Raw genomic sequence first — 21,717 nt, 5'->3', positions numbered from 1 at the left:
CGGATTTGGTTTATAAACCCACATCAAATGTTAGAAGTGCAGCTCAGGGGGAATAACATAAGGAAATGTTGAATATCGGCTTTATTATATATACTATATGTATGAAATTTCCTCCCTCCTAGATCTTCCTCCATCAGCTGTGAGTGGTGTTATTATTGAACAGTGGAAGAGTTTAGGAGGAACAGCTCACAGAGAGCAGCTCAGTGTCCACCGAGTGTCTGTCAGACCACATAAAGTTACAGAGCGGGGTCAGGGCCGAGTGCTGAGCTCAGAGCAGAGTGCAGAAAAGCCTCCAACTGACTCAGTAACTGCAGCAGAGCTCCAGACCTGCTAAGGGGGACCGGCTCCTTATTAATAAAGCCTATAGGGTTAGAATGGGACGTCTTATAAAAGCTCCTGTAGGTGGAATGTATGGGTGTCCCAATACTTTTGCCCATTTAGTGTACCTGATTAAAGGAAACTTCAGCTCCAATCACTTTCAGTCAAAATCAGTGTAAAAAAATGTATTGTATCTGTATTACTTTAAATCCAGGTAAAATTATGTTTTTTTATTCTCAGGTAAAGAAAGATCAGACACAGTGAAATCACCCGATATAATATTTATTAAAGCATTATAGCACATAATGGCAGTTAGTTTAATAGCATTTAGTAGTTTAAAAAAATCTCGTTGGCACATGAATGAGAGAAAGAAATTGCATGTCACTGTAAGGCTACTCTCAGTCTGCACTGATGATGGTAATGGAGGCACATGTACTGTGGGGGGGGCAGTGTATTTGCTATTGCTTTGCGCTACATTAAATAACACTCACCATTCACAGCTGGGGGGGGGGGGGGGGGGGGGTAGTTTCACAAAGCAGGATTCACAGTACAGTCACTAACCTAAAGGAACGCTCCAGTGTTTCTGAGCCTGATCCCAGTCTCCTGCGTCTGCAGTGTCCGGTCCACTGCCAAAACCAACCAGAACTCAGAAAACAACAGAGAAACACTAACGGGCAGCTGCTGAATGTCTGACAAACGTTTATGTGAATATTAAGCTTTTAAACTTTGAAATAATTTGCCATATTAATTTATTGTATATGCAGTAATAACTCACATTCACAAACTCTGGTTTCAGTGTTTTATTCAAATTTGTTAAAGTCATTAAGAAATGGATAACATGATAATGTTCTGTAATGATCTGTTTACGTTAATGTATCATCTGCCTTGAGATTTGAAATATGATTCATTTTGTAGATTAGTTTTATTAGAAAGTGATTCTGGATATTATGGTTATTAGAACTTCATTCTTACAGTAGCCTTTTTATTTACTGGTAAAGTGGTTGGGTGGAGTTCTCAGTAACCACACCTGCTTGTTTACGGTGTTGCTCGAGTGTCCTATATTTGCATGAAGCTTCATCAGAACAGCTTTGGTGAAACATTCTCAGTCATATTCTCCTCATACAGAGTTCAGCAACTGCCCACCCACTTCAAACACTGACTGAGTTTTGAGTTTTAGGGTTTTTTGTTATTTATTGTTATTTTAAACGCGTTCTGGGGAAGGTGTGGGGTATTTTGCCAATTTTAATCAACCACAGTCATCTGAACGCTACAGAGGCAGCAAACGGAGATCAGGATCAAAAATGCCTGGGTGTTTTCCTTTCATCCAAAAGCGAGGTTTGTCCACTGGTAGTGTCTCTCAGTTCTCCTACTGGATGTTTCTGACTTCTGGCTGAAATGAAATGTGGCTAAGTGAGAAATCTGTGTTTGTAAAATCACCCCAGGAGTCGCGCTTTCCTCAGAACTACGTTAGGAGTGTCGTGGGTTTTCCTGCTCAGTTCAGCAGCTCCAGGTAGGTGATTGGCACTTTTCCTTTCTGATGACCCCTCTCCCCCATCAGCCAATCAGAATCCATGCCCGGGACGCTGCTCACCGTGATCACCTGTAAACAGAGGAGGTTTTTCTGATGTTCAATCTGATCCTTAAACAAATCCACCATAAACAAACTGGAGCTGTGATGCTAATGCATGTACCTACTAGCATGGTGCTAACTGCAGGCCTACATCATCACACTCTCCTCAGAGCGTGTGGAGGTGTTCAGTAAAGGTGTTCAGTAATCTCTAATAGCCTGATTGTGTGGTATCTGCTCAGTCAGGTTGGGAAAGGTTTGCTTGTATGGAGGCTTTTGATCGTTGGATCGTTTCCAGTTAGCAAAACGTTCAAAGTTGCATTTCGTCCATAGGAATGAATTCTGGAACGCTCACAGAAATGGCTGTGTAAAAGTTTGTGCACTCTCTGATGTCACTCTGATGGACAATGCAGGTCCAGAAAGTAAAAAGCTGTTCCCAAATTTGTAATTTTGGGTGAACTTTAACGCTTTAATGGTGTTCAGTCTTCACACAGACGCAGAATGAATGTTCTCACCTCGTCGGCCAGTAGGGAGAGTTCACTGCTGCTGGCTGCGTCATAATCGTACAGCACTCGAGCTTTACGAGGACCTGAGGAGCTGCGGAGTTCGTTCAGGGATGGGGAGGCTTGACCTGGGGTCAGCGCCGGGGTCACTGCCGAGGCCAGAGTAGGAGGGGCCACTGAGATACTAGCGGAGGAACTCGCTGTAGGTGCGTTATTATTAGAGCAGAACGTGGCAGGGAAGCTGGAAGAGATACAGCAGTTATCAGTGTGACTGATAAACACTCATTTACACTAGAACAGTAGATATTAGTCCATACACACCTCAATAAACACTCCTATACACTGGAATAGGAGATATTAGTCCATAAACACCTCAATAAACACTCCTATACACTAGAGTAGGAGATATTAGTCCATTAACACCTCAATAAACACTCCTATACACTAGAGTAGGAGATATTAGTCCATAAACACCCTCAATAAACACTCCTATACACTAGAATAGGAGATATTAGTCCATAAACACCTCAATAAACACTCCTATACACTAGAATAGGAGATATTAGTCCATAAACACCTCAATAAACACTCCTATACACTAGAGTAGGAAATATTAGTCCATTAACACCTCAATAAACACTCCAATACACTAGAATAGAGATATTAGTCCATACACACCTCAATAAACACTCCTATACACTAGAATAGGAGATATTAGTCCATAAACACCTCAATAAACACTCCTATACACTAGAGTAGGAGATATTAGTCCATTAACACCTCAATAAACACTCCTATACACTAGAGTAGGAGATATTAGTCCATAAACACCCTCAATAAACACTCCTATACACTAGAATAGGAGATATTAGTCCATAAACACCTCAATAAACACTCCTATACACTAGAATAGGAGATATTAGTCCATAAACACCCTCAATAAACACTCCTATACACTAGAATAGGAGATATTAGTCCATAAACACCTCAATAAACACTCCTATACACTAGAGTAGGAAATATTTGTCCATTAACACCTCAATAAACACTCCAATACACTAGAATAGAGATATTAGTCCATACACACCTCAATAAACACTCCTATACACTAGAATAGAGATATTAGTCCATACACACCCTCAATAAACACTCCTATACACTAGAATAGGAGATATTAGTCCATAAACACCTCAATAAACACTCCTATACACTAGAATAGAGATATTAGTCCATAAACACCTCAGTAAACACTCCTATACACTAGAATAGGAGATATTAGTCCATACACACCCTCAATAAACACTCCTATACACTAGAATAGGAGATATTAGTCCATAAACACCTCAATAAACACTCCTATACACTAGAATAGAGATATTAGTCTATAAACACCTCAATAAACACTCCTATACACTAGAATAGGAGATATTAGTCTATAAACACCTCAATAAACACTCCTATACACTAGAATAGGATATATTAGTCTATAAACACCTCAATAAACACTCCTATACACTAGAATAGGAGATATTAGTCCATAAACACCTCAATAAACACTCCTATACACTAGAATAGGATATATTAGTCCATAAACACCTCAATAAACACTCCTATACACTAGAATAGAGATATTAGTCTATAAACACCTCAATAAACACTCCTATACACTAGAATAGAGATATTAGTCCATAAACACCTCAATAAACACTCCTATACACTAGAATAGAGATAGTCTATAAACACCTCAATAAACACTCCTATACACTAGAATAGAGATATTAGTCTATAAACACCTCAATAAACACTCCTATACACTAGAATAGAGATATTAGTCTATAAACACCTCAATAAACACTCCTATACACTAGAATAGAGATATTAGTCCATAAACACCTCAATAAACACTCCTATACACTAGAATAGGAGATATTAGTCTATAAACACCTCAATAAACACTCCTATACACTAGAATAGAGATATTAGTCTATAAACACCTCAATAAACACTCCTATACACTAGAATAGAGATATTAGTCTATAAACACCTCAATAAACACTCCTATACACTAGAATAGAGATATTAGTCCATAAACACCTCAATAAACACTCCTATACACTAGAATAGAGATATTAGTCTATAAACACCTCAATAAACACTCCTATACACTAGAATAGAGATATTAGTCCATAAACATCTCAATAAACACTCCTATACACTAGAATAGGAGATATTAGTCCATAAACATCTCAATAAACACTCCTATACACTAGAATAGGAGATATTAGTCCATAAACACCTCAATAAACACTCCTATACACTAGAATAGAGATATTAGTCTATAAACACCTCAATAAACACTCCTATACACTAGAATAGAGATATTAGTCCATAAACATCTCAATAAACACTCCTATACACTAGAATAGGAGATATTAGTCCATAAACACCTCAATAAACACTCCTATACACTAGAATAGAGATATTAGTCCATAAACACCTCAGTAAACACTCCTATACACTAGAATAGGAGATATTAGTCCATAAACACCTCAATAAACACTCCTATACACTAGAATAGAGATATTAGTCCATAAACACCTCAATAAACACTCCTATACACTAGAATAGGAGATATTAGTCCATAAACACCTCAATAAACACTCCTATACACTAGAATAGAGATATTAGTCCATAAACACCTCAGTAAACACTCCTATACACTAGAATAGGAGATATTAGTCCATAAACACCTCAATAAACACTCCTATACACTAGAATAGGAGATATTAGTCCATAAACACCTCACTTTAGACCTACCTTCCGAGCTGTTTTTGGAGATTGACCATGTACTGGTAACACTGAGCGTAGTACGCAGCCTGAGCGTCTACAAAGTCGTTCAGACAGCGCAGGTGATGCGCCTGTAGAGGGACGAGGGGACGGTCAGTAACGAGCTCAGAGACGCATGAGAAGAAATATGAAGTCATGCTGATGTACGTACGTGAGTGCTGCTGATTCCTTCCAGTAACAGCCTGGTGATCTCAGCCTGGCGGTCAAACTCACTCTGAGCTATCCTCAGCTCCGTCTCTGCCTGAGGGACACACACTTACGACCTTCAGTGTTTTTACGTAGAAAACAAGCAACACGTTTTACCTGACTGGGGGAATGTTTATAAAGGTCAGACCCATTCAGCCTACAGCAGCAGACACACAGGATAGAGGTCATGTCTGTATATCGGTATTAAAGGCACAGTAACAGAAACAGAGGCTGGAGTCAAATATGGCTCCTTTAATACATTTTAAGCCATTGTTTCACTCTTACCTGGTGGACCTCCTCAGCCCACACCTGGCCAGCGTTTAGGAAACAGTGACAGAGCATCATTAGGGCATGATTTAACAGGCACAGAAACACCCCCCCAAACACACACACACACACACACACACACTAATCACAAGCCATATGGAAACCACATGAGGTTTACACTGTACAGTCTGTAGAGAGTGTATACTTTCACACACAAGGAAACAAACCGGTTCTAGACGTTCACCTTTCACACGTCACACGTCTGAGAGACGCCAAGCTGCTTTAATTTTACACACCATTTTAAAGCCTAATCAGGTTTATTTAAGCCTCCAATACAATAATCCAAACACTCTAATTCACTCTAATGGATGTTTAGCACTTTAATATGTGTGTGTGTGTGTGTGTGTGTGTGTGTGTGTGTGTGTGTGTGTGTGTGTGTGTATGCATTTCTGGTGTAACTGCCACTGGGTGTGTTGACTTCCTCTTTAGATATGACAAATGATCTCTAAACACTGCTGTTTTTTTATGTATTTAAAATTGAAACAATAATCAATTATTATTGCTTAATAATTACTAATTAATTCATATTATAAACTACACACCAGAAAGTGTTTTTCCTGTTCCAGTAATTTTGTCTATAAACTGCATGAACTACAGTAACAATTTATTACTAATAATCTATCTAAGAGTAATTATTTGCTAAATGATCCGGCTTAGAATTTATAAATATGAGACGGGTTATTAATTAAATTTGAATAAATAATCATTGAATAATCAAAATAAATATTAAATATTAATAAATATTCAATTGAACTTTATACTGGATATTTATTTTATTAAGACTTCATACTGAACTTGGGTTTACATTACTGAAAATGTAAATCAATTCCAAAACCTTTAATAGCTGTTAACATAAAGAAAAGATTAATGAATAAATAAATAAATAAATAAAATATTAATAATAAAATATTCAGTACTGCACAGATTCACAACGTGTAACACAGAAAGCTGCGTTCTCTCCCAGCCCTCAGCGAGGAAACGGCCGTAACTCTGCTAAACTGAGAATCCTGTTCTCCTTATCTGAATCTCTTAGAGAGCCCAAATCACCAAACACACACACACACACACACACACACACACACACACACACACACACACACATACATACACACGCACGCATAAACTGCAATATCAGACAACCAGTCAGAAACATGGTCATTTACATATATCACTCTTAAAGGCACAGTACCAAAATTACAACTGAATTCTCTGAATAATTACAAATTCCAGAACTACAGAATACGGGCCCTTTAAATTAACATAGTTATTCTCAGAGTCACCAACAGGCTAAACTCTGTCTCTCCATGTGTGGTTCGCTCTACAGGGCGAGAGAAGGCAGCTGTTTGATACACAGAGAGGACAAACCTTCAGCCACCTGACATGCAAGAAGCTGATAAAGTAAGAAAAGTGAGCCACATACTCCTCTCCCAGCGGAGGGGTGGAGTTTAGCTCCTGTAGTGAGCAGCGTGGGGGAGAGAGAGAGGAAAACAAGAGCGAGGGTGAGAGGAAGGAAAAGCACAACACAGACACATGTCCTACATTAAGATCAGTAAGAATAGTAAAACACACACACACACACACACACACACACACACACACACTGTTAATATCTGCACTATTATTAGATATCACTTCATTTAAAGCAGCATTATGTGAGAGTTAGTATTTTTGCTCCTGGGCTCCCCCAACAGGTGGGGAGTGTAATTCACTTTTACTTCACTGCAGTAAATACAAATCAGCCTTTGAGCATCCCCTCATGGACAGCGTTACTCAGAGTTATTATGCAGTGTTACACAGCAGTTCTGGAGAGAGGTTCTCCTCCTGCAGCTCTCCATTCGCCTCCATCCCCCCAGAATACAACTAATCAGCTTTTTAATTAAGTGCTAGGACTGTTCTGGTTTACGTAGAGACAGACTGATCAGTGTATTTAGGGTCAATACCGATGTTAAAGGCGGGACTGGATGCCACAATAAACTTTCCAGGCAACCTTAGTAGCCGATAATCGTGCAGGGCTTTAGTAATGATCCGCTTCGTCTCTCAGGATGAAATAAACTTTTTGCATCAAGCACATTCAAAACACCAGTTCCCCTACAGAACAGCACTGTGGAGCTCAGAGTGTCGATACTCACTGATACTCATTGTACTGGGCTGAGTGATGGACTCATAAGAGGGGTATCATGTCAGTGGTGTTAAAAGTCTTTACTCTGCTTTCCCTGCAGGGGGCTGAGTCAGTTTTACATGTTTGAGTCATGTTTGAGTTTGAGTCAGATACAGTAAAAACGCCTCTCCTGCACTCAGAGCGGATTTGTACACTGGCTCCAGAGAGCTTCTGCAGCTGTGAGAGGTTCTTATTGCTAGTGGTTGAATGAGGAACTGCAGTGTGAGGAAGAGGAACGATCTGTTCAGCTCACAGGATTGGCTAAATTATCAGCTGATCACATGTTTGAAACAGTTGAACATCAAACCTGCAGTGTTAAAACTCTTCTGGATGTAAACGTAGCTAATGGCATCATCCTCCCCTCGCATCATCAGAAAGCCCCCTAAGGCGGTAGTTCCCAATCTAGTCCTCAGAGCCCACCAGGTAATCCGCATTTTAGCATCAAGGAGGAGTAGTTATATAATCTCTACGTTTGTAGAAAGCACGTTTACCCTCCCTTCCATAAACCACCTCCAGGGAAGTCACAGGTCATATGTGTTCATATAGATTCCACACTGTAAACACACGCAGACTACAGCACACCTGTGCAGCATCAGCATTCAAATGACCCTCATTGGATATTTGCATGAGTCTAACTGCTGTGCTCAGAGCTGTCTGAGTACTTACTGCTGATCGAGCATCGGCTACTCTGGCCTTCTTCAGCCTGGTTTTAGCCGCGTCCAGATCCAGACGCTTAATCTGCAGCAGCTTTCTCTCTTTCTGTAAAAACAGCACATATCATTTATCTTTAATCTATATAACATTAGAATAAACCCAAATAAACAGAAAGTCAGTGGTCAGTGAGAGCGTCTACCTGTAATTAACTCTATATAACATTAGAATAAACCCAAATAAACAGAAAGTCAGTGGTCAGAGAGAGTGTCTACCTGTAATTAACTCTATATAACATTAGAATAAACCCAAATAAACAGAAAGTCAGTGGTCAGTGAGAGCGTCTACCTGTAATTAACTCTATATAACATTAGAATAAACCCAAATAAACAGAAAGTCAGTGGTCAGTGAGTGTCTACCTGTAATTAACTCTATATAACATTAGAATAAACCCAAATAAACAGAAAGTCAGTGGTCAGTGAAAGCATCTACCTGTAATTAACTCTATATAACATTAGAATAAACCCAAATAAACAGAAAGTCAGTGATCAGTGAGCGTCTACCTGTAATTAACTCTATATAACATTAGAATAAACTCAAATAAACATAAAGTCAGTGGTCAGTGAGAGTGTCTACCTGTAATTAACTCTATATAACATTAGAATAAACCCAAATAAACAAAGTCAGTGGTCAGTGAGTGTCTACCTGTAATTAACTCTATATAACATTAGAATAAACCCAAAAAAACCCAGAACAGCACTGTAAATATTAAACATAGCATAATAATATAGTTGCACTTATCTTAGGTATATATATATATATATATGTACTGTATACACTGTGTGGTTATTTTCAGCACATGGCTGCATTTACTGGCTGCTGTTTAGTGTTTGTTGTTTTTGGCTCAGAGATTAACACGTTTATGACGGCCAATAAAACAGTACTGAACTCAAGCACTTCCTCAGCGTCCTCTAAACCCTGATCCCTTCATGCAGCTTCACACAGCTTTACCTCAGATATAAAGCTAACGGTCCTTCATAGATTCACCTCCAGTTAAAGGGTTCTTATATTTAAAAGCTTTCGTAGAATCTGTTGCTACTGACACATTTTGTCTGCGATCTTGTATTACGATAATTATCATGTATCGTGAAAAGGCCGGTAAACATTGTGATATAATATTTTTACCACATCGCCGACCCCTAGTTAGCACCATGCTGATTGGTGGGGTCCAGAGCTCAGTGTGCCGGACTGATGGATAAGAAATGTGTTTTTCTCTCACTGAATGAATCACTTAACCGCTTCTGTGCTGGTTCTGAGCTGGAAACCGGTCAGCCGGACTCACAGAGATGGTTTTGTAATCTCCTTCAATGAAGTTCCTGAAGGGAGTGAGGAAGTTGATGGCAGAGCTGTGGATGAACTCCTTCTCAGCGCTGCCGAGCTGCTTCTCCGTCTCTCCGCACTTAATTAGAGCGCTGCCTGCAGGAGGGGGGGGGGGGATATTATTAACAGTAATATAATTATTATTATTAATAATAATACTAAACATGATTATTATAGGATGTACAATAAAACTCATACTTTAAAGTAGTAATGTCATTTTCAGTTCTGATGACAAGCTTTGATTGTATTTTTGATATAATAGATGATTTAGTAGATGGTTCTTGGTTCTACAGAGCTCTAATTCTGTTCTACACAGATTCGGTTCTGTGTAACCTACAGGTTATCAGCTCTCAGCACAGTCTGCTGAGTGTGGGTATGGCCGTAGCATAACCCCCTCCCCCTTTTAGCCTACATTACTTTGATGGGCTATAGCCAGATGTCTAGTGTTGATGACTGACAGCGGATACGAGAGCAGAACTGGGGAACAGAACAGGACTGTGTTTATTGTTATTGTTATTAGTTACATCTCAATATGCTTTTCCTAAGTATCTATATTTAGTATATAAAAAAATAATAATCATTTAAAATATATATATATTTTTTTTCTTTTGTATCTTTAGAATATAAATTTTGTATCTATAATCAGAACCATTTCTATATTATAAATGTATATATTTTAACCATATGTTATTGTAAAGTCCTGTACAATGTAATGTTTGGTTTTATTCAGCACCCCAAAGGGCCTTTTCACTATGGTACAGAACCTCTCTGTAAAATATTTAAAGTGAGAAACTGGTTAAACAGTTCTGCTAGTTCCCACCGTACGCCGTCCCGGGCCCAAACTCGTGTCCAGCATCAATCATACACTCCCCCAGCAGCTCGTGGTTGTTCGCCCGTGTTGGAAGCTTTCTGTCCAGCTTTTCGTACAGGAACTCCTCCATCCTGACATCTGCCCGAATCAGACAAATTCAATTAGAGTCACATGAGACACTGTGCAGCCTTTTAAGACCCAAAACAGCAACTAAAACAGCCTTCACTGCCTTAAACACACATCAAAGGAGAAGATACAAGCTTTTACCAAAATAAGTAAAAAGAACAGCTAGAAATACTGAGCCAAAAAGCCCAAACCTGGAAACTGGAATAAAACAAAAAGAAGCCACGCAGAGGTCTCTTAATATTACAACATATTTGAAGTGCTACTGTATCCCAGGTGGTTGCTATGTCGTTCCACATGGTTACCAATAAGGACATAACAGCCTGATCCAGTATCGGCAGTTTTGAGCCTGACTGAGTTTCGATCCTTTGTTTTTACCACTGTACTCTAGCAGAGCGCCCTCTGGTGTCCTCCAGGCTCAGTTATCAGACAGTACACCCAGCCTGCAGCAGTGATGAGTGTTCTCAGGAGATAACAGAACAGATCAGAGTCTGGGTGTGGAACCGTTCTACAGTGGAACATCAGAGCGTCTGCGGCTGAGCTGCTCTTCCTCCAGACCTTTGTCTATTTTCTGCCGTGAGGAAACACACACCGCCATCACACCTTTGCTCTCGGCTGCGTTTTCGAAGAAAAGGTGCAGCTCTAATCCTGCTCAGATTATCCCCTCTGTGAAGAACAGGTGGAGGACTAATCTCCTGCAGCTCCAGAACCTGGAGATTCAAGATCATTTATATGTATGAAGGTAAACATACTTGGATTGGGCTGCAGTACAACCTCCGTCTGCCTCATGACTTTCTCCGTCCAGTGTTTCGTAGCTTCTGCTCGGCCGAGGAGGTTCTCCAGGTGGGCATCGAGCTCGGTTTTTTCAGCCTGGCCGAGCTTCTCCTCTGTGAACTACAGAAAGAAAACGGTGTGACCGCACTGTTTTGGGAGCTTGTTTAGGGAATAATTATAATAGCATAATTACACCAGTGTTGATGATAATGTAATTATAGACTCTTTTATAGTCTCTGCAGTACACTGAAATTAAGTGGCAATCCTGACAGTCTTCACCCATAACAAACAGCAATGATTCAACTTTGCTAAGCTTAAAAAAATAATAATAAATAAAAAATAAATAAAATAGTACATTATAACAAAAGAGCTGAAAATAGAAATATAAAACATGGGGTATAGCACTGAGAAAAACTATAAATATATATACACATGTATAAATACATAGCAAATAAATATTCATATATAAATGTAATGTACTTATTTATGACAGCTGGAAGATAATTATGGTACACTAATAGAAAAGTAAATAGGAGTGTTAAACCAGGTAGAGTTGTTTTCATATAGAGGTGTTAACTGGAGTATATCAGCACTTCTGTCTTATTAATATCTCTGTTTATTAGTAATGTTAGGGTCTTTAATTCCTCTGACCCTGTTATTACTATATCCTCTGTCCACGCTGCTGTCAGGCGTGACTCTCCACACTGGGATTAATGAAGTATTCTGTCAGTCAATCTTTATATCTACATATTTATATGAAAATATAGTTAAAATAAGTCAAAATAAGATAATATACTCCTTTATTAATGATTCATTTCGCCACAGTGGGGAAATTTACAGCAGCAAAGGGAGAGCAAGCACTCAGATGCCAAACCTCTGATCTAAACGATCATTATAAACACACTATAAAAACTCTGAGGAAAGTTAACATGGTTTATTTCTGTATTTATTGTGTAAATATAGGACCTGTCCTCCTGCCTCCTCGCCGTGTTGTCGGAACTGTCCGGTCCACCTTAAGTGCGGCCGCGGCTCCAGCGGTCCTCCTCCGCCGCCGGGCTGGAACTGCTGCTCCAGTTAAGGTGGACCGGACAGTTCCGACAAGAAGCCAGGTTTATCGGACGATCTGCGCGGTCACGCCACAGCTACAGCTCAGTACACGTCTTTAAGACACTCAGGGCCGTGAATGCAGGGGCTTATATCGGGCGTTCCTACCTGAACAGCACGGCTGAACAGAGTCCCCGCGTCCGCCGCCAGACGCCTCACACTGAACTCCATCACGGCTAGCGGCTATCAGGCTAGCGCCATTCACCACACTGAGCTCACCGCTGACAGCTACCGCTGAGCTACTCGATTATCTGTTTACCCCGGTCGATCGATCCGTATTGATCAGTGTTGTGGCTTTAAACTATTAATGAATCCCAGATAAACTAGATAGATTTGCTGCGGTTTCGCCTGAGATTTGTGGCGGATCTGGAGCTAAAGCTACCAGGGCAGCTAATGGCAAAGCTAATACTGCCTGTAAACTGAGCCTGGAGGACCACGCCCACTCACCGCTCATTGGCTGAAAGAGTTGATAACCACGCCCATGTCATGTTTCGTAAGTTTTCGCAACAACAATAATAACAATATAATAATAATAATAATAATAATAAAGTATTAAATACATCTGCTATAGGAAAATACATGTCCTGTGTAGAATGTAAAATACTAAATGTATCTGAATATTATTATTATAGTACATAATTACATATTTATATACATATTTATTTTACATATTTATTTTAACTTTTACTTTTATTTTAATTTTTTAATTGTAAAAGGGAAAAAGTTTACTTTACTTTAATTTTATTTACTTCAACTTATATTATTATACTTTATTTATTTTGTATATATGTTTTATTATTATTTGTTAATTTCTTTTTTGTTATCTTTATCTATTGGTGAATGGAGGGACAGCAAAGTAAGAATTTCATTGTACAGCTTAACTGTCTGTTTCTGCTGTGCATATGACAATAAAACTCTTGAATCTTGAATAGTAGTATAGAGCATACTACAACATGAATTATGTTATTTATTTATGATTAGTACCTTTATTATTGAGTTACATGGGTTTCCTGTGTTTGTCCACTAGATGGCACAAATCGCCTTTCTACCCAGAACCAAAATATCACTGGCAGGCCTGTATATACAAGATATACCAAAAACACAATACTAGCAAAATAAAATCTAGTACTTTTAGGATCTCTCAGACATTGTAGTTATTAAACATATTTAAATTAGCTCACTTTCACAAGCTGATTCGGGCGGCTGTGAAATACTGATGACAGCATGGCGTCTACCTCACTACCCAAGCTTTTTAGTAAAAGATGGCGATGATATGATAATGGGTGATATTGTTTTATTGCACACAATATTGATGGAATTCTGTGATTTAACAGAACAAAGGAATCAAGTTCCAACTTTACACAGATTTCAGTCTGAACTGTCATGAACTGTTCTTCTTAAACCACAGCAGCTTTGGAAAGAGGTGTAAAATAAAGAATCTAGACTCTGTCTGCTCCAACAGCGGTCTTGGCGAGATCCAGAAGAGTGCTGTATCGCAGGGTACGGCTCTTCCATGACTCAGGGATTCCTTGGACACCGACCTGCACACATAAGGACAGAATAATGTACAGTATTATTATGTTAATGCTAATAAATGTGTATAGAGTCACACTAAAATGTCTAAACTGAGGTTTTAACACACCATGACTATTATAGCTGACTGTATGGCTGTGTGATACTGTTATTAGTAAGTGTTCAGCTGGGCTGGGTCAAACTAGAATCAACAAGTAGAGCTTAATCTTCCATAAACAAACACTGTCATTATGACTAACTGTAAAGTGTAAGGTCTGAATCTGTGTGGACGCCCCTTCTAATGAATGCATTCAGCTACTTTAAGCTGCACTCATTGCTGACACAGATGTGCAAATGCACGCACACACAGCTTGTCTAGTCCCTGTAGAGAAGAAGTACTGCCAATAGAACATGAGTATAATGCCATTTATTTAGAAAGAAACAATGTAACAGCTGTCCCAATACTTTTGTCTACATAGTGTATTTCAGTAGGTTCGTACCTGAGCGCCGATACAGGCCCCAATGAAGGAGCTCCTGCTGCAGGTGCATCCCCCACAGCTCATGGTGTTCCTCACAGCCTGCTCAAACCCTGTGGCCGTCAGAACTCCATGTAGCGCTGCCTGGAAGGCACCAGGCAAACCTGCAGACATCAGAGACAAATACAACAGGCTGGTTAATAAAGCTGTAAACAGAGCTCTATAATTTCCATATGAATCTGACAGACTGTAATACACTACAGGAGGCATAGGGGGCGCTCTATAATGCTCTATAATGTTCATATGATCCACACGCTCATTCTGACAGACTGTAATACACTACAGGAAGCGTAGGGGGCGCTCTATAATGTTCATATGATCCACTCGCTCATTCTGACAGACTGTAATACACTACAGGAAGCGTAGGGGGCGCTCTATAATGCTCTATAATTTTCATATGATCCACATGCTCATTCTGACAGACTGTAATACACTACAAGAAGTGTAGGGGGTGCTCTATAATGCTCTATAATGCTCATATGATCCACACGCTCATTCTGACAGACTGTAATACACTACAGGAAGTGTAGGGGGCGCTTTATAATGCTCTGTAATGATCATATGATCCACACGCTCATTCTGACAGACTGTAATACACTACAGGAAGCGTAGAGGGCGCTCTATAATGCTCTATAATGCTCATAAAATCCACATGCTCATTCTGACAGACTGTAATACACTACAGGAAGCGTAGGGGGCGCTCTATAATGCTCTATAATGCTCATAAAATCCACATGCTCATTCTGACAGACTGTAATACACTACAGGAAGTGTAGGGGGCGCTCTATAATGCTCTGTAATGATCATATGATCCACACGCTCATTCTGACAGACTGTAATACACTACAGGAAGCGTAGGGGGTGCTCTATAATGCTCTATAATGCTCATATGATCCACACGCTCATTCTGACAGACTGTAATACACTACAGGAAGTGTAGGGGGCGCTCTATAATGCTCTGTAATGATCATATGATCCACACGCTCATTCTGACAGACTGTAATACACTACAGGAAGCGTAGGGGGCGCTCTATAATGCTCTATAATGTTCATATGATCCACACGCTCATTCTGACAGACTGTAATACACTACAGGAAGCGTAGGGGGCGCTCTATAATGCTCTATAATGCTCATATGACCCACATGCTCATTCTGACAGAGTGTAATACACTGCAGGAGGCATAGGGGGCGCTCTATAATGCTCATATGCTGCACGGTCATTACTGGTTTCCACTGAAAGGATGGGATTTAATCTGTGTGTAGATCTAAACAGACCTCAGGAGTTTGTAAACACTGCAGGAATCAGCTCCTTTTGGCATTTCCTCAGATTGTCCTTTACTTCATGAATGTGTCCTAAACAGAAAGGAGTGTACAGGTTAGGTACTGTACATGCAAAGCCAATTCATCATAGGGTATATAAATAACCATTGATAAACTTATTTTATGGGCAATAAATCATTAAAATGCTCATATTATTATTATATATTATTATACTGTATATCAAATATTATTCTAACTGAAAAGCAGCATCACTAGATGATATATTGGTAAGCACAACTGTTACTGTCAAAATGTCATATTTCAGCAAATTCTTCAAATCCCTTCGCTTTTAAAGCAGCATTATGTATGAACTCTTATTGTCTGCTCCTGGGCTCCCCCTACTGTCTGGGAGTGGGTGTGTTATTCAGTTGTATTGAGGCTCTATATGCAGTTACACAGACATGTAAGGTATTATCTTGCCAGCTGTTCAGATCTCTGAAAGCTTAAAAGCCAATTTGGAGAAGGGAGTTTGGGTCGGGTTCAGATTTGAAATTCATCAGTACGAGTCGGGCCAAACTGGGTCGGGTCTCAAACCTGAGCTTCACGGTTTTCTGTCCTGTACCTGCTACAGCCTTGTCCAGCTCCTGTGGGTTTTTCCTGTTGGAGTCGTCGAGCTGCTTCAGGATGGTGGGCAGGGCCTCGGGGTCAGCACCATTCAGAATGAAATGCTCCAGGAACCTTCCAGAACAACTTAGAAAATCAGAACCTCCTACACTGAGGGCATGTCTAGAGCTGGGTACTACGTCTGCCTTAGATACAAACATGTTCAGCCATGTTCTAGATAACAGTGAGTCGCAGAGGGGAAGACGCCATATAAACAGATCTAGCAGAGATCACTTCAGCAGTAGCAGTTCAGGGTAAAATCAGAGCAACCTGATCGATCACTGATCTCAGATTCAGTCGATCGGCCAAGACCAGTTCGGTTTCTGACGTGAGCTTCAAAATGTAGAACTCCTCCAGATCTTCATTCATTAACCTGGTAAATGGATGTGGATAACTTTCTACTAGATTCTGGAGGAGCATTGCTGTGATGATCTGACTGCATTCAGCAACAAGAGCGTTACTGAGGTCAGGATGTTGGATGATGATCACCACCTCACCTCATCATCCCCAATGGAGCTCCACCACCATCATTCCAGAGAACACAGCTCTTCCACTGCTCCACAGCTCCTCAATGCTGGGGGGCTTTATACCTCTCTTGCCCACGCCTGGCATTAGGCAGCATGGAGCCAATAAGGTCATGATGTTGATCTGCTCCAGAGAGTCCTATTCTATTGGCAGTACTTCTTCTCTACAGGGACTAGACAAGCTGTGTGTGTGCATTTGCACATCTGTGTCAGTAATGGGTGCAGCTTGGGGGGCTATAGGCTCCAAGAAACAAACTTTAACCACCAAACATGGATTTGTGGAATCTGTGAAAAGTTTACCTGGCCGCTGCGAGGGCCACTGCCACACACACGTCATTATTCTGAGTGACCCGAAGAGCGTCCTCAACTTTCTCCAACATTTCAGGCTTTCCAGCGTAACGAGCTACGATGGGAGCCAGCTTCGCCACGCCGTCCATCTGATTATCACTGTCACAACCTGCAGAGCGACTTAACGATCAGCATTTCTCTAATGTTCAACTGAAGAACTCCTGAAGAGTCCTTTCACACCGTGTACCTGATTCTGTTCTTCCTGAATCCACATTCCTGATGAAGCTTTTTAAGCTCGCTTGCATCCAGGGGCCTTCGATGGGCAGCTGGGGCCTCGGAGCTAGAGGAATAAAAGCCACCGTCAGTTCACCCTAATGAGAGACTGTAGCTCCGCCTCCTCAGTGTATATCACAATACCTACATTTAGAGCGTTATTAATATTCACCCTAATGAGAGACTGTAGCTCCACCTCCTCAGTGCATATCACAATACCTACATTTAGAGTGTTATTAATATTCACCCTAATGAGAGACTGTAGCTCCTCCTCCTCAGTGTATATCACAATACCTACATTTAGAGCGTTATTAATATTCACCCTAATGAGAGACTGTAGCTCCACCTCCTCAGTGTATATCACAATACCTACATTTAGAGCGTTATTAATATTCACCCTAATGAGAGACTGTAGCTCCACCTCCTCAGTGTATATCACAATACCTACATTTAGAGCGTTATTAATATTCACCCTAATGAGAGACTGTAGCTCCACCTCCTCAGTGTATATCACAATACCTACATTTAGAGCGTTATTAATATTCACCCTAATGAGAGACTGTAGCTCCACCTCCTCAGTGTATATCACAATACCTACATTTAGAGCGTTATTAATATTCACCCTAATGAGAGACTGTAGCTCCACCTCCTCAGTGTATATCACAATACCTACATTTAGAGCGTTATTAATATTCACCCTAATGAGAGACTGTAGCTCCGCCTCCTCAGTGTATATCACAATACCTACATTTAGAGCGTTATTAATATTCACCCTAATGAGAGACTGTAGCTCCGCCTCCTCAGTGTATATCACAATACCTACATTTAGAGCGTTATTAATTAATATTCACCCTAATGAGAGACTGTAGCTCCTCCTCCTCAGTGTATATCACAATACCTACATTTAGAGCGTTATTAATTAATATTTACCCTAATGAGAGACTGTAGCTCCTCCTCCTCAGTGTATATCACAATACCTACATTTAGAGCGTTATTATTATTCACCCTAATGAGAGACTGTAGCCCCGCCTCCTCAGTGTATATCACAATACCTACATTTAGAGCTTTATTAATATTCACCCTAATGAGAGACTGTAGCTCCGCCTCCTCAGTGTATATCACAATACCTACATTTAGAGCGTTATTAATATTCACCCTAATGAGAGACTGTAGCTCCGCCTCCTCAGTGTATATCACAATATCAAAGTCAGAATTAGACTTATAAAACACCAACATGCATTTCTGTCTGAATCCACGAGGTGGTGCTGTTTCTGCTGTGGGTAAAATCATGTATTATATATTCACAGTATAATATTTTACTTTTTGTTAAAATGTGCCAGAAAGCAGCAGGTTTACCTCCTTTATCTCTGTACGGATCATTAACAGGTGTGTCGTACTCTGATCCTGGGCCAAAGAACTTGTACGTGCGCTGCTTCAAATCCTCCACATCCAGACCTTACAGAGGAACAACTGAAGATTAAAACCCCACTGAGGTTCAGTCTGTGCTCTTAACAATAAATCAGAAAAGAAGTGGATACAGTCTGTTTTAGAGAAACTGACCCAGTCTGAAGCTCTACTAAAAGCTCCTCACAGAAAGTTCTTCACCTAATGGTGATGAAGACGCTGCCTGATGCCTGAGACACGGTTCTACCAGAGTTCTGAGAAGAGCTCGGCTCTAGAACCTGCTTTTAAAATCAGATCATTAAAATGGTGGAGGGATACATGCTGCAGGGTGTAGTGCAGCTACAGAAAGTAGTCCCTAAAGAGAACTGGATTAGTTCAGATTCACTATTCTTCACTATTTTACCTTCATCATCATCATCATCATCATCATTCCATATGAAACTCAGAAGACTCGTGTAGCTGCACTGGTGGGTTTGGATAGGAGATAAATTATGGGCTGTATCTGTGTTGTAGTCATGGCGACTGAATGAGCTCTTCTCACACTAAAATGTGCAGAAAATACAGAAGTTTTGAGGGACTGTCCTTCAGCAGAACCCTGCAGCAGCTTCTGTGCTTCATGTACCTCCACACTCAGACAGGGACTCCAGAAGAACGAAGGCCTGATCTCCATAGCAGCTCTGCCTGCCCGTCTCCCTCCTGTAGAACGGGTTTACGGACTCAGACCGGAACTCCGGCTGTGGATCCTGAGCCAGATACCCGTCCAGCTTCTGCAGATCATAAACCCAGTGCATCGGCTGAGCTGTAGGAGGCAGAATCAGGTGATCAGGGCTCTGTGACAGCGTCATAAAAGAGAACAGAGGAGAACTAACGCTCCAACAAACCTGCAGCGTCGGCCACGGCCGAGCCCAGAACCGCCCCGACGGCCCGGTCAGCGAGGCTGAGGGCCATCTGTAACAGAGACAGTAACACAGCAATTTACAACCAGGGCTGCCCAGAGCTTTACTCCCAACAGTCTTTCTTCAGCACATGGTCCTGAAGGTGAGGTGTGTTTATACTAGCACTACACAATAACAGGCCTGGAGACAGATATGACCTGACACCTTCTGTCACTGTAAAACCAGACCATACATATCATAGATTTACTCTCATGTGGCTGAATGCAATCAAATTCTCCTCATAGCAACGTTCCTACATCTGGTGTAAGGCATTTTCGGAAGAGTAGCGGCTGTCACTGCAGCAATGGGAGACAAACCTCTTATTGAGACTCTTAAATTCATGAGATGAGGTGTCCACATACTTTTGTACATACAGAATGATTCCACAGGGGGTTCACAGCAGCTTCAAGGATTAATCCAAGTGTTTATAGTTTATGTAATAAACCACTGGAGGACATGGGTTATTTCACTCCCCATTATAATAATGAGAATTATAAAAAACAAAACAAAAAAAAAACAGGTTTTAATTTAATTTAATTTACTGCTAAAAATATTCATATTATTTTATTATATATTTAAGTCTGAAGTTTTTTTTGCTGTGTGTATTATAGTGAACAACCCTCTCCAAACACTAAAACACAAGTTCATTATTGTAACTATCCGCTCCACCTTAAATGCTGTAGGAGCTGCTGCACAGTTTAAGGTGGAGCGGATCAAACGCAGAACGAGAGGCAGACACGGTCCCGATCAGCCCGCGCTCTTCTACTGGGGGTCTCAGGAAGCCCCTCCCGATCTGAAGCTTTTATTGATTACCTTAATAATGACCTTAATCGCTGACCTCCAGTCCTCTGTGTTCACACACCCCGCCGACAGAGCGCTGTGGTTACGGAACACGGACTCGACGTCAGTGCGCATGCGCATGTGCTGATCTGCTAATGAAAAACACGGAGATCGCTGAAGGTGTATGCGTTGTAGATCGCAGAACCATAACACGCAAAGTAAAAGTCCCGTAACTGACCCAGTTATTTACCGAGTTTTGTGCTCGTCTTGTACCTAAATAGGCCAGAACCTGTAAGAATACCTTTACTAATTATTAGTAACAAATATTATCCACTAAAGTAAATTAATTATGGCTGTAAGGTTTATTTTTAAAGCAGTGCAAAACAACAGATCTACTCCTGCATCTGTATGCTGAGATCTAATCAAAGTTTCACACATAATTCAGCCTCATTTAATTACATTTATTTATAATTAAAAGTATGTACTTTTATTTGTTGCTATATTTATTTTTATCCCAGGGACAACAGTGATCAGCATATGACCAGAAATTAGCACCTGTAGCTGTTAGTAGTGTTTATATCTAAAGTGGTACACGACCCTATCACTAATCCTGGCACATATACCAGTACAAACTGACCATGAATCTGCCAACAGACACTGGCACCTTTGATAAAGAGCGGACGCAGGACAGTTATCGTGCACTTAAATTATACACATGTATGTATAAGTAAAGAGAGAATGTAGTAGATATGCTCCTAACACTACAGGTGCCATTTATTGGTCACATATTGA

At 40.4% G+C, this 21,717-nt stretch overlaps 2 protein-coding genes across 4 annotated transcripts; both read right to left on the bottom strand.

Moving 5' to 3' along the window:
* Positions 1-584: 584 nt before the first annotated feature.
* sh3glb1b (SH3-domain GRB2-like endophilin B1b) lies at positions 585-13,172 on the bottom strand. 2 transcript variants are annotated; one of them, XM_072668860.1, is made up of 11 exons: positions 12,858-13,172; positions 11,624-11,765; positions 10,758-10,886; positions 9,900-10,033; positions 8,573-8,665; positions 7,114-7,200; positions 5,707-5,730; positions 5,387-5,476; positions 5,206-5,306; positions 2,401-2,629; positions 585-1,918 (listed from the first exon to the last, which is right to left on the bottom strand). In XM_072668860.1, the coding sequence occupies exons 1-11, from the start codon at positions 12,918-12,920 to the stop codon at positions 1,811-1,813; spliced, it is 1,200 nt and encodes a 399-aa protein (XP_072524961.1). In that variant the 5' UTR covers positions 12,921-13,172; the 3' UTR covers positions 585-1,810. The 2 variants fall into 2 exon arrangements, with proteins under 2 accessions (XP_072524961.1, XP_072524962.1); XM_072668861.1 differs by lacking the exons at positions 5,707-5,730; positions 7,114-7,200.
* Positions 13,173-14,026: 854 nt separating this feature from the next.
* selenoj (selenoprotein J) lies at positions 14,027-21,030 on the bottom strand. 2 transcript variants are annotated; one of them, XM_072668741.1, is made up of 10 exons: positions 20,959-21,030; positions 20,092-20,158; positions 19,833-20,009; positions 19,163-19,261; positions 17,781-17,873; positions 17,546-17,702; positions 16,681-16,796; positions 16,074-16,151; positions 14,762-14,901; positions 14,027-14,290 (listed from the first exon to the last, which is right to left on the bottom strand). In XM_072668741.1, the coding sequence occupies exons 2-10, from the start codon at positions 20,156-20,158 to the stop codon at positions 14,189-14,191; spliced, it is 1,029 nt and encodes a 342-aa protein (XP_072524842.1). In that variant the 5' UTR covers positions 20,959-21,030; the 3' UTR covers positions 14,027-14,188. The 2 variants fall into 2 exon arrangements, with proteins under 2 accessions (XP_072524842.1, XP_072524843.1); XM_072668742.1 differs by having other exon boundaries at positions 20,971-21,020.
* Positions 21,031-21,717: the final 687 nt, after the last annotated feature.

The sequence above is a fragment of the Salminus brasiliensis genome, chromosome 23 (genome assembly GCF_030463535.1).
Source record: "Salminus brasiliensis chromosome 23, fSalBra1.hap2, whole genome shotgun sequence".
NCBI classification, from domain to species: Eukaryota; Metazoa; Chordata; class Actinopteri; order Characiformes; family Bryconidae; genus Salminus; species Salminus brasiliensis.
This window is presented reverse-complemented; position numbering and strand designations above follow the sequence as displayed.

Coding starts and splice junctions, on each gene's coding strand:
- sh3glb1b (XM_072668860.1), bottom strand. CDS start 12,920: ATGGAGTTCAGTGTGAGGCGTCTGGCGGCGGACGCGGGGACTCTGTTC. Junction 5,731..7,113: donor TGCATGTCAGGTGGCTGAAG/GTTTGTCCTCTC, acceptor AACGCTGGCCAG/GTGTGGGCTGAGGAGGTCCA. Junction 1,919..2,400: donor TCTCCCTACTGGCCGACGAG/GTGAGAACATTC, acceptor CTCTGTTTACAG/GTGATCACGGTGAGCAGCGT.